The sequence below is a fragment of the Phyllostomus discolor genome, chromosome 1, assembly GCF_004126475.2.
Source record: "Phyllostomus discolor isolate MPI-MPIP mPhyDis1 chromosome 1, mPhyDis1.pri.v3, whole genome shotgun sequence".
Classification (NCBI taxonomy): Eukaryota; Metazoa; Chordata; class Mammalia; order Chiroptera; family Phyllostomidae; genus Phyllostomus; species Phyllostomus discolor.
In genome coordinates, this window is record NC_040903.2 from 33,478,892 (window position 1) to 33,494,943 (window position 16,052).

Sequence of the window (16,052 nt, forward strand, 5' to 3'; positions counted from 1 at the left end):
AAAACAAAACAAAAAAACCCCACAAAAACCTCTGAGAATAAATAGCTGAACAGAAAAATAATGCAGGAAAAAAAGAATTCTCATGATGATGATGTAAACCTATAATGCTATCCTAAATATTATGAAAATTAGATTGCAGTAACAGAGTACAAATCTTTGGATATTTGAGAGCGTTTTGAAGCAGAAGCGATGAGATGTGAAAGGGTTATCAATTTGGCAAGATACATTTTTCGTGTGCACGGTTTGGGAATTATGCAGTTGCATCCAGTGTAAACCTCGACTCTGTTAACACTGAGCTAATCCTGCCTTTCCTTTTCAGGCATGAGGAATACAGTCAACCTCTTTCCACTGCCGGGGTCAGCAATTTTGGTGGAGACTGTAATTCAGTGAATGTGCAGTTTTTATAGACTGTGAAATGTAATAATAATTTCAGTGTTTTATTACAGGTATCACTTTGTTTCCTCCATCTCTTCCATTTTATGACATATTATATGCATCAACATGCTAAAGGATAAAGTGCTTTCTTTTACTAAAGTGGAACGTGTAGGGCAAGATTGATCGTGTAAGTGTGGGGCACTCCCCCCACCATTTTCATAAGCTTTGTGCTCATAGATTGCATGCTGTGCTTTTTATTTCAGTAACATTTAACAAAACCATGGCCATGGAGGAAATTAAACTTACACAGAATGTCCATAATGAGGCTCTGGGTGCTGATGTTGCAGGTATGGTACAAACTCTGAGTTGCACATTAAAGAGACAGAAGCCGTCTTTTCCCTGTTGTTTTTAGTGTACAAAAATACCTGGATTTAACCATAAATAGCTTGTGCATTAACTTCCACTGTCTGGGGGCAGCAAAGACATCCAGAAGTAAGCAAAGCAAAGCAGAGGCAGCTAGGACAGATACCATTCATCCTAACCCAGCAGGGTAGCATATTAGGCTTTCGCTCTGCACTTGGAGACTCTCTGTATACAAATAATTCTGTCAGTTTGATTATCTATTTTCCTATGTCACAGGCACAATAAGCTTATGCTAAACTAGAAAGAAGGAATTATGAGAATCAGACTCACCAACCTAATAAGAAGTAACAGTTAAAGACATGAAAGAAGGAGGCAGAATGCTTATTTTATTTATTTATTTTTTTAATTTTATTTTGTTTTGTTTTATGGGTCGGTGATGTGGGGAAAGGCTGATGGTGGTGATGCGTGTGAAGGCAGGGGGTGGTCATACTAGACCAGTGATAAGTGTGCACACGTGTCCGAGACTGGGTGGCCTCTGTAATGGACCAGCACCCAGATCTTCCCGTGCCCCTCTCAGAATACTTATTTTAAAATAGGCACGAACAGGCTTTAAGGCAGAAGGGCCATTCATTGGAACAGACTATCCTGTCTACTTCAGTTTCCCCTCAAGATATCATTTTATCTCATCTAAGCTTCATAGTAATAGCCCTGAAACATCAAGACCAGTTTAGATTCTACTCACTGTGTAATCTAGTATAGAAAGGGGAGGCAGGTAAAGGTGGGGGAAATGGGGATATCTGTACTAGTGTAAATAATAAAAATATAGTTTAAATAAACATAATAATACAAGAATAAATAAAATGCTTTTTTGTTTTTTAAAATTTTGATACTGGGAGGGATAACATTTCATTAGCCTCATCCTTTAACAATACCATATAAATGGGGATTATCATAACACAGTGCATTGAATAAGCCCTAAAATACATATTCTTATCACTACTGATCAGAACATTTTGATTTTAAATTCCCATTTCAATTTTTTTTTCAAAATTCCTCCAAATGAGTTACATGGAAACTATCAGTGATTGGATTTACCCCACTTTCTTGGCAGAGGTGAAGAGATTCGTGTATACTGGTTCATTCTTGCTGGTCAGTTTCCTAGGGCCAATGCTTTTGTTTTACTTTAGGCAGAGCAGTTTTTCTCCCTTAAAAAAAATAGTAGGTTAGGGTGGTGAACACACATGATGTGTCGCGTAATTGCACACCTGCACCTGTATAATTTTGATAACCACTGTCACCCCGATAAATTCCATAGAAGGAAAAAATAAAATAATAGCTTGAAATTAACTTATTTAGATGTTACACACTGTTCTCTTTTGGAAAGTACATATCAAAGTTAGGGTACGTGAGAGCTTTGGAAGGCATCCTGCACTATGGTTGCAGTAAGCTTCCCTTCCCCGCTCCTCGCCCGCAGCTCACCAGCACACTCCCTGGGCCAGTCATTTGTGTGACTCACACTGTGAGGATTTTACTATGTCTCTAGGGAGGTCACAAAGTCTATTTGTTCTCCTTGTTTCCTTATTGTGTAGGTTGAATTTTTTAAAGAAATATATTTTATTTGCCTTGTTCAGATGATTCCCTCGACTATATTATTTCTTATCTTTCCTCACTGGAAATCACAATTTTACTTTGCTCTGTGATTTGTCTATACACTTCTACAGTTATTTGTTGTTTCGGGTATAAAGGAGTTGATTCCTCAAGTTTCTCTTATCTAAACTCCAAGTCAACCAGATTTCATTTTGGGTTAGGAAAAAAAGTATGCGTACTGCCATACATGTAATAGTACACCTGCCATATATTTTAAGTTGTTATTTATTTGAGGCACGAGAAATTTTACAGCCCATTGACCACTTTCTCCTGAGGGAATAATTGTCATCATAGGTCTTTGGTGATAGAAGTTGACTCTAGTATTTAATCCAGGAAGAAACAGACCCATGATGATCTCATTCCTACCCTCCTGCAATACAGCAAGAGATTCCTATCTGTCTGTTTCTTGGATGGGGTAGGGGGTAGTATTTAGACTGGAAATAGGAAGGGAGGGAGGAAGGGAGGAAGGGAGGAAGGAAGGAAGGAAGGAAGGAAGGAAGGAAGGAAGGAAGGGCTGAACTACTTAGTATCTGTGAAGAAGTGGGTATAGGAAACCTTCATCAGCAGAGGTCTGTTTCTCTACTTATGAGTGTTTATTACCTGCATTGTGCCAGGCACTGTGCTCTAATGTTCCTTCACAAGTATTATTTTCCTTAGAGCCATGTTCTTTAGTATCCACGGGATAGAAAAGACCATTTGTCCTTTCCCAATATTGACTCTAAAAAAAAAAAAGGCAGAATAGATTTGCACCCTTAAAGTTGAAGGGGAAAATAAATGGCATAGAAAAAAATAATATACCTTAGAATGAGACCAAAGTATTAACCTTAGGGTACCAGTTTTTGTCTTGGTGATTGATAATTCAAATTGAGTATAATCTGAGCAGCCCAAACCTGATTGCTTGAGTTCAGTAATATGTTTCCTATGCTTTTCATTCAGAGGGATCCCTTTGTACTTTATCAGCTTCTGGATTTTTGTTTGTGTTTCTCTGGGCTCCCTCTCAGCTTTTTCAGAGCAGAGTGGCATTTTGGGGAGGTCAGCCCCCTACAGCTTGAGGCATCGCATGCATGACAAATCCTAAAGATACTTGCCTCCAGTCACAGATGCTCCCCCTAAGTTACATTGTCCTTTTCAGGGAAGATGACCTGAAAAAGCAGCCCCTTGAGTGAGGAGAAATAGCCCAAAAAACTACCATCCAGGTAGCAGACTGAAAGTCGAAGAGATGCTGAAATTTTGTCACAGATATTGTTTAGGTCTTTTTTATGCTTTTAGCAGCACGTAGGTGTAGGTGTGAGCAACAGGCTTGGTTGGAGATTCCTTGACATTCCTTTATGTCCCTCCTTTGCAGTCTAACATGGGTATGTTTTACACCTCATGCCTAAAAACTCCTTAAGTTTCCTTCCAAAAAGAAGTGTCTCCCCTGATCTTCCAGGAGCAGATTTCGCATCACTGAAAGCTAAACTTCCGACTTGTATGATCCCAAGTTGGGGGTAGTAGCTCTTCCCACAGACCAGACCCCTCTGACACAGGAATATCCTTCTCTTCCCATTCATCACTTAGGAATAAAGGTGGATTGTATTTTTCTTTCCTTTCAAAGAGTAGAAACTGTAAAATATTCAGAAGTCTATTTTTACCAAATTCATTATAATGAAAGTGTGTTACTTAACATCTTGATGTTACTCTGGCTTCTTGTTAGCATTCTAGAAGCAATATTTGCTGCAAGCCCTGTCTTTCTGGCCAAGCACTTAAATGGAAAGTTCTGAAAGAACAGCCAGCCCCGGAGTGCTCTCATCCATCACATCACACTGGTGAGAAATGGACCTCATTTCTCTTCTGTGGGTTTTTAATTAACCTAGAACAATTTTTTCTGTGAAATAGTTCTACACAATGAAATTTTCATTAATTATCAGCTGGGACCCCAGAGCTGAGCCAGAACAGAAAGAAAAGGAATGGATATTTCTCTTCCAATGTTAACACTGTTCATTCTAATAATCACAGTGGGAGTGTAGATCCCCCTACACAGGGTCTAGCATTGTTCCAGAATAAAAAAAAATCACCCAGAAGGTTTTGGACACTCCTTTCACTGGTACTTTAAGGAGCCACTTTCAATTGCTCATCAGATATTGATGCTAAGAACACAGGGTTGAGGACAGGCGGTGTGTGCTGCTGCCTTCCAGAATCGTCAACATAAAACTCATGGAAAATTAACAAAGAATGAACTGTAGTTTTAAAAAAAAATAAACTTTATTTTTTAGAGCAGTTGTAGGTTCACAGCCAAACTGAGCACAATTCCCATTTACTTCCTGTCTTTGCAGTGTAATACTTGAACTTTTAATTTTTACTTTTATAAAAATAACCTTATTGAGATATAATACACATATCACAAAATTGTGGTTTTAAAGTGTACAATTCCGTATTTTAGTATATTCATGGAGTTATGTAACCATCACTGTTCTCTAATTTCAGAATTAAAATTTACTTTTAGATGACAAAATTAAAATGCCATTTAGAGAATTTAGAGAAATATCCCCCAAACTCACCATTCTAAACAAATGCTTATCACTTTTTGTGCATCTTACTTTAGTTTTCTTTATGTGCAGAGAACTTTAGAGAGAATGATGAGAATGTTTTCTGGCTGGAATGGGAGTAGGGGGGAGAAAACTGTACTTGAACAATGATTAAAATTTTTAAAAAAAGAATGTTTTCTGCCCTTATTTTTAAATTTTCTCATGAGAATTTACGGCTCTGTCTCTTTAATGCTGCTCACAGTGTGATGAGGTGTGCTGTGATTCCTATTGCTGTGTGTACACATGAAATTATTCAAGTGAAGAAAATAACTTCATGGCTGTATATGCTGTGGTGTGACGCTTTCCACTAAGTCATCTCTGCTGGTATTTGGGCATTCCAGAGTACTGCTACAGCTTCAGACTTCCGATCATTAGTAGTGGATAGGTGATATCTTTTATTCCTTCATGCCAAGGTGTGAAAACACATTGAAAGCTTACGTTAATTAATAAAGCTGGTGTGTCCTTGCATGATGCTGTTCCCTCAAACTGAGAGCAAACGTTGAACATTTTGAAGGAGTGATTTCAACTAGCATCAGTGGGAGGAACCGAGCAATGAGTAAATAAGAGTGAACAAGAGAACACCAGCCGGTAGAAACATGGACAGTGGAACTCGAACACATGTATAGAAGTGTCACACATGGCCAAGAACATGTGGAAAGATGCTCTGGAGATGTGAAGGAAAGCATTTTCCCCCCTAGAATCAAATTAAGAATGTTTGAAAAAATCATTAATGTTAAGTGGAAAATGGGATATTTATATGCTCTGAGTGTGTAATTGATCAACTTTTAAGAAGCTAATTTGATGGTACTTGTTAAGATTTGAAATGTCTGTCTTCTTTAGTTGAAGAATTGTACTATTAAGAATTCTGCAGAAGTGATAGGGTAGCATTAGATAAAGAACACATGTGCAAAGACAGTCACAGAAGCCTTGTTTGCAATAACGAGAAGTTGGAAACAATCTGCTGCTCAGCAACAGGAAACCTGGCCAAAGAAGTCATGGCTCAGGCTGTCATAAAGGAGGGTAAGACACGCAGATGTGTGCTTCCCAGTGGACATGTGTGTGATGCACTTGTATGTGAAAAAAGGAGAAATATTATAGTCCCCCTTTCTTTTAAAAAAGAGTGCATTTGTAGATAACTCTGGCTTTTTTTGTAGGAAAACTGGGATTGGGACATAATTCACTTATTTTATATGATTTTTAATGGATTGAATTGTAAGTGACTTTTACTTTTTTCCCTTCTGTGTTCTTAAAACCCAAAATTCAAAAAATTAGGTGTCGTTCTAAGGCTTTCAAAGAGGAAAAAATACAGCAATTTGAGCTGAAATATTGCCTTTTAGAAACTAGCTTTAATGAACATATAAAAATGATTTCTAATTAGTATAGCAACAGTTTATATGGAAAAGGATGTGTCTAAAGTATATGGAAAAAGCTTTTACTCAGGTTAAATCTTTTGAAATAATTTTTATTTTTTTCTAATCATAAAGGTAAAATATCATTATAAAACATTTTGCAAAAACAAGGCTATAAATAAGATAATAAAATTACCCCTGATTCTATCGCCTAGAGATCACAGTAGGCTGAGTTTTAAAACTCATTTCCTCTGTTTCTTTGAAATTTCAGAAAGATTTTATTCTCACAGTGAGAGTATGCTTCACTCTAGTCAGTTGTTTAATTGCTGAACTATTTGGGGAGGGGATTACATACAATCTTAATGAAATTTCCTGAATTTTACTTATCAAAAATTAGCTTTGGTGACATTGCACATTGTTAATAAGAAATCAAAGAGAAGGATAATTATGTGGAATGGTAAAAAGAAGGAACTATGAGGGCAAACAAGTATGACAACCAAATCCTAAATTTTCACATTACTAACTAAAGAAGGGAGTAAAAGTGTCTGTGACCAAACCAACCAGTGAAGAAATTTGTCTTTGCTGCTCCTCTCCAGCTGTCCTGCTCTGGTAGGCAGCCTGCCAGTAATTGTCAGAGGCTGGTGACAGTGGGAAGGACCATCACTGACCTGGAGTGCCTATATTATTTGGTGGAAAGTAATTCACTGAGGGATTGAAATCCTCACCATATACTCAGAGTTATAGGAGGAGTGACTGGATTACAAAATTAACCATCCTAAACTCCTCACCCCTGGCATTACGACTTAAAAGTCCCCCCTTGTCCATAACAGACTCTGGGTACTCTATCATCATCCATTCTTAGATTACAGGTGGGTTTGATCAGTACTTCTTGAGGTCCCTTTCTTCCTTCACCCCCAAGTCCAGAATTGCATACTGAATTCTGTGCGGCACTGAATAGTTTTTAACTTCTCAGCACTTTGCTATGCCACCTTCACCTTAAGGAATGGCTATGTCATTTGTGGATCTCGTGCAAAATGGAAATGCAGTGCCCCCTGTTCAAAACTTAAGAATTGTAAGACAACACAAGCAAAGCACTAACACTAGTGTGGGGCCCTTGGGGGCTATACACCTTGCATGCTCTAGTCACCTTAGCCTCACCTCCTGACCAGGGGCATCCTGTTACTGAGAGAGGGCATGCAGATAGTATCCCAATCCTCCTCCTTTCCTTTTTTGAGGTCATCTACTATTTACCTCTTAATAGGGCCACTGGCTTTCTAAACCTGCTCTTTGAGAAGGAAGGACGGGTGTTGCAGGGGAGTAACAAAATGCTTTTTCCTACTACCCTCCTAGGTTCTCTCTCTGGGGCCTCTAAACGAGACTGACAAAAGACATATTAACAAGTGAAAACAAACAGGAGTTTATTACCACGTGTACTGTGCTTACATATGGGAGTACCCAGATATGAGTAACTCTAAGAGGTGGTTAGGACGTGGGCTTCTAAAGTATCTTAGCAAAGGACCTGTAACTGTTTACAGAAGATGACAAGGGAAAAAGACTTTGAGTTTCCAGGGGCAGCAAACTGTTGGAAGGCAAATATAAGGGGATGCTTATTGGAAGATAAGAGCTAGTTGGTAATGTTCATTATATAGATTCTCCCAGTGCCATCTCCAGGCTGATGAGGGTCTAAAGTTGTCACCAATAGTTAACTTATGTCCTTTTGGTGGTGTCGGGGGACACCTTTGTAAATTATGTCCTGCTTTTAGGCAAATGAGAAGAGGGCAGAGAGTTTTTCACAAATCTCCTTTTTCTCAATTGCCTTCTGCTCAAAATAATCTTTATGCTAAAGGGGCATATTCTGGGATGCATTCTCTGTTATCCTACAGTGTCCTCTCTGGGCAGATACAGTCCCATGGGCCCATGACTTGAAACCCTGTGCATAGTGAAAAAAAAAAGACTACCCTTCCTTCAAGTAGACACAGCCCTATGCTGGGGCACCTAGCCTGGCACTCAGTGAAATTAGCCTGGCAGGCTGGATTTCATTCACCTCTAGCATGCCTGCCTGGGCATCCTCATGTGAGGAACAGCCTGCATAAATCCCCTACAGTTGGCTTGCTTAGGGGACAATCTGGCTGCTTCCTTGCCCACAGAATGGCAAGATCACCAGGCTAGACTGTCCTTTCTCCTTAATAGTTCCCACATGACAGCCCAAATCCCTTGATGTGGGGTTTGTGAGTACTTAGGCTTCCCTGGTTTGCACTTGATGCTGTACTCTTCATCCTTTTTATTGGTTGTTTTTGCTCACTTATTTTTAAAACTCCTTTTCTTGTGATGGAAAACAGTCTATTACTGGGATCTGGCAACCCATCTGCCTGGGTCACAAAATGGGTTCCTTTAGTGGTGGGCAGACAGGTCCATTAGACTGTTTCTTCAGCTTTCTATTCTAAGTGGGTGGAGTTTTACATCTCACTCCTAAAATGATATATGTATTAAAAAAGAAAATAAATTAATGAAATGTAAAAAGAGAAAAATGAATTATTATAATCTTTATAGCCATCTGTAATTCTTGGCTAGCTTTGCCTGAAAGTAAGCCAGGGAGAGGTGAGGACTGAACTAAGGGAAGAAAAGGGCAAGCAAGGTCAGGCTCTTGAAAGTCTTTTATAACTGAGTTTTGACATTAAAAATTGAAAGGACATCAGATTCCCTTCCCTTTTCACACCCACCAAAAGTAAATAAATGTACACACTCAGAAGCAGCTACGGGAGATGGAATTCTGTTTATACTAGCTTCTAAACTGCACATACATTCCTACCATGAAGTGATATTGGAGTAGCAGAAGGGCCATGCTGAGTGGCTACATGACCGTCAAGCCTGGTGTTCAGGCTGCAGTAGCACCAAGGAGTAGATTGCGGAGGGACAGGGACTATGGGGATGTACGTTAAAGGAGCCAAAATTATACAAAACTGACAAATAAGCCCCCATGAACTTTTCTAAACTCTTTTATAACATGTTTAAATGTTTTTGAGTGTGCATGCATGTGAATGTGCAAGCTGTGTGTGTTGTGTGTGTATGTTGGGAGAGGGTTAGAAATTAAAAGTCCAGTACTCATTATAGAAAACAAATACCTTGCTTTGTTTACTTGCTTAGATCCTCAGATTTGTCTCAGATTTTCTCGTCATTTTTGATGGCAAAACCTCAGGGTCTAGGGCTTTGAAACAGAATTCAGTACCCCGTGGTTCAGCATTGTGCCTATGAACTTAGAGATACTATATGTATGCAGATTTACAAATTAAGATATATAATGTGTGTACATGTGTGCTTGCTCATCTTTCCTCTAGATAAATCTAGAATTTATAGGAATATGAGATTCTTACATTAAAAATATTTAAGGCAGACTAGAAGAATATTTTCTTTGATTTATACTTAGAAACTGCCTTTTACCTTCCATATTGTTTTGTTGCTGATAAGAGAATTGGATCTCTAGGTTGGCGTAAATTAATACATGCTTATTTTACTAGTTAGGATGTAAGCTTAGCCATGAAGAGCAGGGCCCAAAATAACTATAACTTAAATATGACAGAAATTTATTTCAGCCTCTTGTAACTGCTCAGGGCTTGACAGTCAGGGACAGTACAGGAGGAGTAGCTTTACTCCATAAAGACATATGGGACCTAAGTTCCTTGTACTTCCTGCTTGGTCATCCCTAGTGTGTGTCCACCCATGTGGTCCAGAATGGAGGAAGGGGAAGGAAAACAACCTATGCCTTTCCTTTCAACACACATTCTGGAAATTGCGGGTATCCCATTAGCCAGAACTTAGCCATAAACTTTCCAGTGGACAGCCAGGTACCCAATGAAAATCATAGAGTTTAATTAACATCATTACAGAAAGGGACAATGGATACCAGGACACAGCTATCTTTGTCACAATTTTCTTTGAGGTCCTATTCTGCTCATTACATTTTGAACCCAGAACACTAAACGTATGACATGATTACCTTATTAAGAAGTTAGAGACAAAAATCTGACTTTAATTGCAAATAGCTTCCATTTTCACAGGTCGGTTGTGGCCCTTTGCCAGTGGCTGCCATGGTACTAAGAGAGACAGCAGGGCTGCACTCAGACTGAGCAGGGAACTAATTACATGATCAATAAGAGATACCTGCCCTGGGCACAGGGTAGGAGAATAACGTCATGTATTTGCTACATTTAATCTTAATTCAGAGAAGAACTTCTATAAAGTTACAGATTTTATCATCAGCCTTTCTGTTAGAGACATTTTTGTTTTTCCCCAGTGATTCATTCCACAGCCACCAAAAGGGTTTAAATTGAGGGATGTGTTGGGGATTTCTATAGTATGGAAGTGCCAAAGAATTTTAGAAGACATATAGTCTGTGTCTCATAGACTACGGTAAAACCTTTGACTGGGTCAGGGAGTGCTGTGGGTGCTCTGGAGTGGGCTTGACTGCCTCGGCGTTGGACTGTCCTGGCGAGTAACCTGTGCTCTGGGCAGGAAGCCACTGTCAGGACAGAAGATAGAGAGACTGGTCTCCTCTAGGTGAAGGAATCAGACAGGGGTGCACGTCATCTCTGTTTGTTTCATCTGTACGTAGAATATATCATATGAAAAACTGTCCTCTGAGACACAGAGGAGGAGGAGTGAAAATTGGTGGAAGAAAAGTTTCAGTACCTTACGATACACACATGACACCATCGCACTGGCAGAAGGTAGCAATAATTTGAAATGACTTCTGATGAAAGTGAAGGGACAAAGTGCCAAAGCTGGGCTGCATTTGAACATCTAGAAAAAAAAGTCATGACTACAGAAGAAATACACAACTTGAACAATGAAAACATTGAAATTGTTAAAGATTTTGCTTACCTTGGTTCAGCCATCAATTGAAATGGAGGCTGCAACCAAAAAAACGAGAGAAGGCTGAGACTCAGTAGCACAGTAATGGAGGCATTAGGAAAGATGGCTACGAGCAAAGATGTGTCACTAGAGACCAAGGAAGGCTCAGGTCACCTACACCCTTGTATTCTCAGTTACTACATATGGATGTGCAAGTTGGACAGTGACGGAGGCTGATGGGAAACAGATTGATTCATTTGAAGTAGAGTGTTGGAGGAGAGCTGTATGGATACATGGGCCACCAGAAAGCTGAATTTAAGCCTGAAGCATCACTAGAAGCAAAAATGACAAAACTGAAGCTGCCCTACTTTGGGCACATGAAGAGAGGGCAGGGTTCTTTGGAAAACACAGTAATGCTGGGGAAATGGAAGGCAGCGGGACATGAGGGACACAGACCACGGGACGGACTGACTCCATAAAAGAGGCCGTAGGAGCTGAGCAGAGCTGCTGAGGACGGGATATTGTGGACGTCACTCCTTCAGAGGGTCTCCAGGAGTTGAACCGATTCAATGGTATGTAGCACACACAGTGGAAAGGAAGGTTTAATTGGCCAATCGGAGTAAACATTTTGAACACTCAGATACATCCAAAGGCACCAAGCAAGCCACCATTATATGATTGTATTCAGGGAAGAAAGGGTGAGAGACAGATCAGAAAGAATTGGTTTTCTCCTTGTTCTGAACTTGTTTATGTGACTGAACTGATAGTTTATCCATGTGTCCTTTATACTTGTCCCTGTAAACCCTTCCCCATTTCTCCTGAAATTCCCTCTCCTCTCCCCTCTGAACTGATAGTTTAAAATACTGGATATCTATTGCCTTGGTTTGCTTTATCTCTCTTGTATGTCTCTTTTACTATGAGCTCTTGAGATACAAGTCAAAATGTGACACCTCTCTGTGTCCCTGACAGTCTCTAGCACAACACCTTACACAAAGAGAACGCATAATAGATATTTGTTCATTGCTGGATTTAAACTGTGCATGGTGATCAAATTAGTGTTTGTTTGGTGTTGGGTTTTGGGTTGGTTGTGGGGTTTTTTTGTATTCAAAGAGTTTGCTGACTGCATGAGCATTACTATCCTCAATTTATTCTTCCAGCGCTGAGGTTGAAGGTGACTAAGTGAATTGTACCATTCTCCCGGCAATTCTGAATGCATTATTGATTAGGTGCAGAACTGACTAGCATAAATGTCAGTTGAAGATTTTCTTCCTCTCTTTTCCCTTGTGTTGTTTTGGCAGGAGAAGTGAAAGATAATTTTCAGGCCTCTCCAAGAGCTGCATGATAAATAATTTTGGGATAAATTAATATCCTCTTCTAGATGAGAGCACAACCGGGCGGGGGGCGGAGGGGTCTGGCTGTCCTGGTTTTGCTTTCCGTGTTCAGCCCACTGGCGGAGTCTCCCTTGCCCTTGGTTCAGGTCCCAGCACCCTCCCCCTTGCTTGTCTGTAACAGGGTGAGTCACTGCCACCTTGCTAGCCCTCCTTTTTACAGTTGTAAAAGGGAAATGAGTTGCTACCAGATGATGTCTTAAAGTGCCTCTGACTGCTGGAATGGAAGACCCTCTGGAAACACAAAGCATTGTGGGGTTTTTTGTGTTTTTGTTTTGCAATAAATGGGCTCTTTGCATGATAACTAACTCCTCTTCCCTCATCCAGATTTCCTGCTGAGGTAAGTAATATGAACTGGGTTTTCTGTGTTTTTTTTTCTTCAGCTTTTAGTTCTTTTTGTGTATGTCTGGCCTTGTAAATGTGGTGAATAAATGCTATAATTATAACCCTTTTTGACAGCTCTGTAATTTAATTGTAATTCACTCTGAGCATCTTTTTAAGACAATGATGTGTATTGAAGACGCAGCTGCTCCAGTCTCATCTGGTAAAAACTGACAGGAATTATTGGAATCATAGTCCCAGCAACTGTGGGAACTTCCGATCTATCCAAGGCCAAATATAGGGATATTCTTCCTATGTGTGTAGGTGTGTGTATATGGCTACTTTTTGTACCCTGGTTTGTCAAAAGTGGCAGGGTGGTGTTTATTGGCCTTTACAGAAATTCGTCAATTATTCTGAAGTGGAAAAACTCTTGGATTTGTTTTCTGCAATAAGCAATATAACTTCTGTTAACTTTCAGAGGCAGTCTCTCTGTTAACATGCTTGATTCCTGCCAGCATCGCCTGGGGAGTATTGGAGACCCACTGGTCATCGGATGTTGTATTAGTTTGCCAGAGCTTTCATGAGAAAGCACCATGGAGTGGGTGGCATAAACCACAGAAATTGATTGTTCCACTGTCCTGGAGACTGAAGTTCAAAATCAAGGTGTGGGCAGGCTTGATGCCTCCTGAGTGCTATTGAGGGGGAATATGTGTCATTCCTCTTTCCTGGCTTCTGATAACCTCAGGTGATCCTTGGCGCGAACATGATGTTTTTCCTGTGTCTTCACATTGTCCTCCCTCTGTGCGTGTCTCTGTCCAAATGTTCCCTTTTTATAAGGATATCAGTCATATTAGATTGGGGCCCACCCTAATGACCTCATTGTAACTTGATTACTTCTGTAAAGGCTCTATCTTCCAATAAGGTTGCATTTTGAGGTGCTGGGGGTTAGTACTCCAACATTTCTTTTCAACAGGGACAAAATTCAACCCATAACAGATATGCACTTGACTAGGCAGGATTTTTTTTCTCATAATGGTTGCAAATAATTTGTGCCCTAAAATGCTTTAGGATAATTACAGAAGACTCTCACAAGAATTATTTATTTTATAATGATATTGTTTCTTTCATTTATTTTGGGCTATAACACAGAACAATTAAATCTACAGTCTCTCCTCACACAGGGCCACGTACTTGCAGCAGAGCCTGATGTGTTTGACTTTCACTGCCCTGAATACAGCTTACTGAGTACAAGATACTAGGGAAAAAATCAGTAATGGCAGGTCACCTCAGAACTGTTTAACTGGTAGATGAATTGAAGATGAATTCATGCAATTGGAGATGCATATTGCATGAGTCTCAGCCCCAACCTCAGTTCTTTCCCTGCCCCTGCCTCTGCTACCCACTTCTTGAATATAATTCAAGAGGATATTCCTGGTATCAGAAAATTCCTCTGAGGATTCTGGTGTCTAGACCACAGTTTATTATGAAACAGAACTTTGAAAACCATATCTAAAGTTAAGGAAATAAAATGGAAGGAACTGGGATTGCTTGATGTGATAGAAATAAATGAACTAGATATTAGGAAAACAGATTAGTCAACATTCTGCAATTAACTAATGTGATCTTGCGCAAGTAAATTCCTCTTTCTGTTTACTAACTGAACATTGTGGGCTTTGGATCACTAGGTGATTTCTCAGATAGCTTCCAGCCTAAAGCCCTGTGATTCCAGGGTTACTATTGCATGAGACTCTTCTTCAGGCTGATAGTAACGACTTAGATCAATGCCCAAATATATGTGTTGGATGAAGTCTTAGAAGGTGTGGGTAAGAGACTCAACATAATCTGTGAAAACATAAATGATTACTCAGTACATTGAGGCTTACAGTATAATGCAGTAGGGAAGTACAATAAAAAAACTAGGGAAATTTGGTTGTAAAAAATATGAGAAAGGATATGAAAAAATCACATTTGAATGAAAGAAAGAAAAGGAGCAAAAGTGTTCAGAAACCTACACATGGGGACCGTAGGCAGGTACTGGTCGGGAGGGGCCTTCTCTACTCCAGCGCTTTGATCGGCAGCCACACGAGTGCCTTTACCACCTTTCAAGTGTGTTTCTGCAGCCAAATTCTTACTTTCCCCATAAGAAAAAAGTAGTAAGATTGCAGGCTTCCTTTGCTTTCTAGATTAGCACAGGGATCTAATTAGGAGCACTTATAATGTCTAGTTTCTGCACTTATGACCCACTCGGCACTTTATAAACAAGCTCTTTGAGCCTCACTCTGCTCCCTAAGAAACAGATGGTGGGGGTTTACTTGGTAATGCCCCTGGTCAGATAGCCTGCTGGAGCCTGTCAGAAAAGAACACAAGCCTGGCTGCAGCTTTTGGTATGCTGTGTGAGTAGTACAGAATGTTGATTTCAGGGACCATCTGGAATGAAGATAAGCCAATAAATTCATTTCAGTGGGCTAGTAAATTATTTTTGCAAGCCTGGCTTTTGATACTTTCTTTTGGAATCATTTTCTTTGAACTTAGGACCTTTGGAAAAGGAGTTGGGTTGGCCGTAAGGCATGATTATTCATTTATTAAATACTGACTAGAACAAATAATAGTTACAACATGCTGTGACATGCACTGTATTATAGGTTTGAGCAAAGCAATCTGTGAGCCTAGTGGAAGGGGGGAATTACTTGTACTAGGGGAGCATGGTCCCTGGAACTTATGCAGGGGTAAGTGAGGGCAGGCTTCCTGAAGAATGTAGCATTTTAGCTTTATCAGTACCTGTAATTAGTGAGGGGGCGGGGAGGTTTGTAGTGAGAAGTGGCAGGGCCAACCTCTGGAAAGCCTGTAAGTCAAGGCTAGATTATGAAAGATGTGAATGTTGTGCCGTGCTAGGGAGTTGAACGTGATCCTGAGAGAGAGAGAGAGAGACACTGAAAATTTTTTTTATTGAGGAATAATTGGCATATAACATTATATTAATTTCAGGTATACAACATAATGATTCAATATTTGTATATAATATGAAATGATCACCACAGTAAGTCTGATTAATATCTGTTACCATAGTTATAATTTTTTGTGATGAGAATTTTTAAGATCTACTCTCAGAGCAACTTGCAAATATGCGATACAGTATTAACTATAGTCACCATGAAGTGTGTTCCATCCTCATGACTTACTTGTTTTATAACTAAAAG

General features: G+C 39.7%; 1 protein-coding gene across 4 annotated transcripts in view; it reads left to right on the top strand.

The window, feature by feature from the left end:
- Nucleotides 1-16,052, top strand: part of CRACD (capping protein inhibiting regulator of actin dynamics) — a 240,523-nt gene that overhangs the window by 129,670 nt on the left and 94,801 nt on the right. Inside the window, exon 3 of one of the 4 annotated variants that reach the window (XM_036020852.1) lies at nucleotides 639-722. The exons of the other annotated variants lie outside the window; for them this stretch is intronic. Within the exon in view, the coding sequence (XP_035876745.1) occupies nucleotides 656-722 (67 nt within the window). The 5' untranslated portion in view covers nucleotides 639-655. The remainder of the gene's footprint in view (nucleotides 1-638; nucleotides 723-16,052) is intronic. 4 annotated transcript variants of the gene reach the window in all.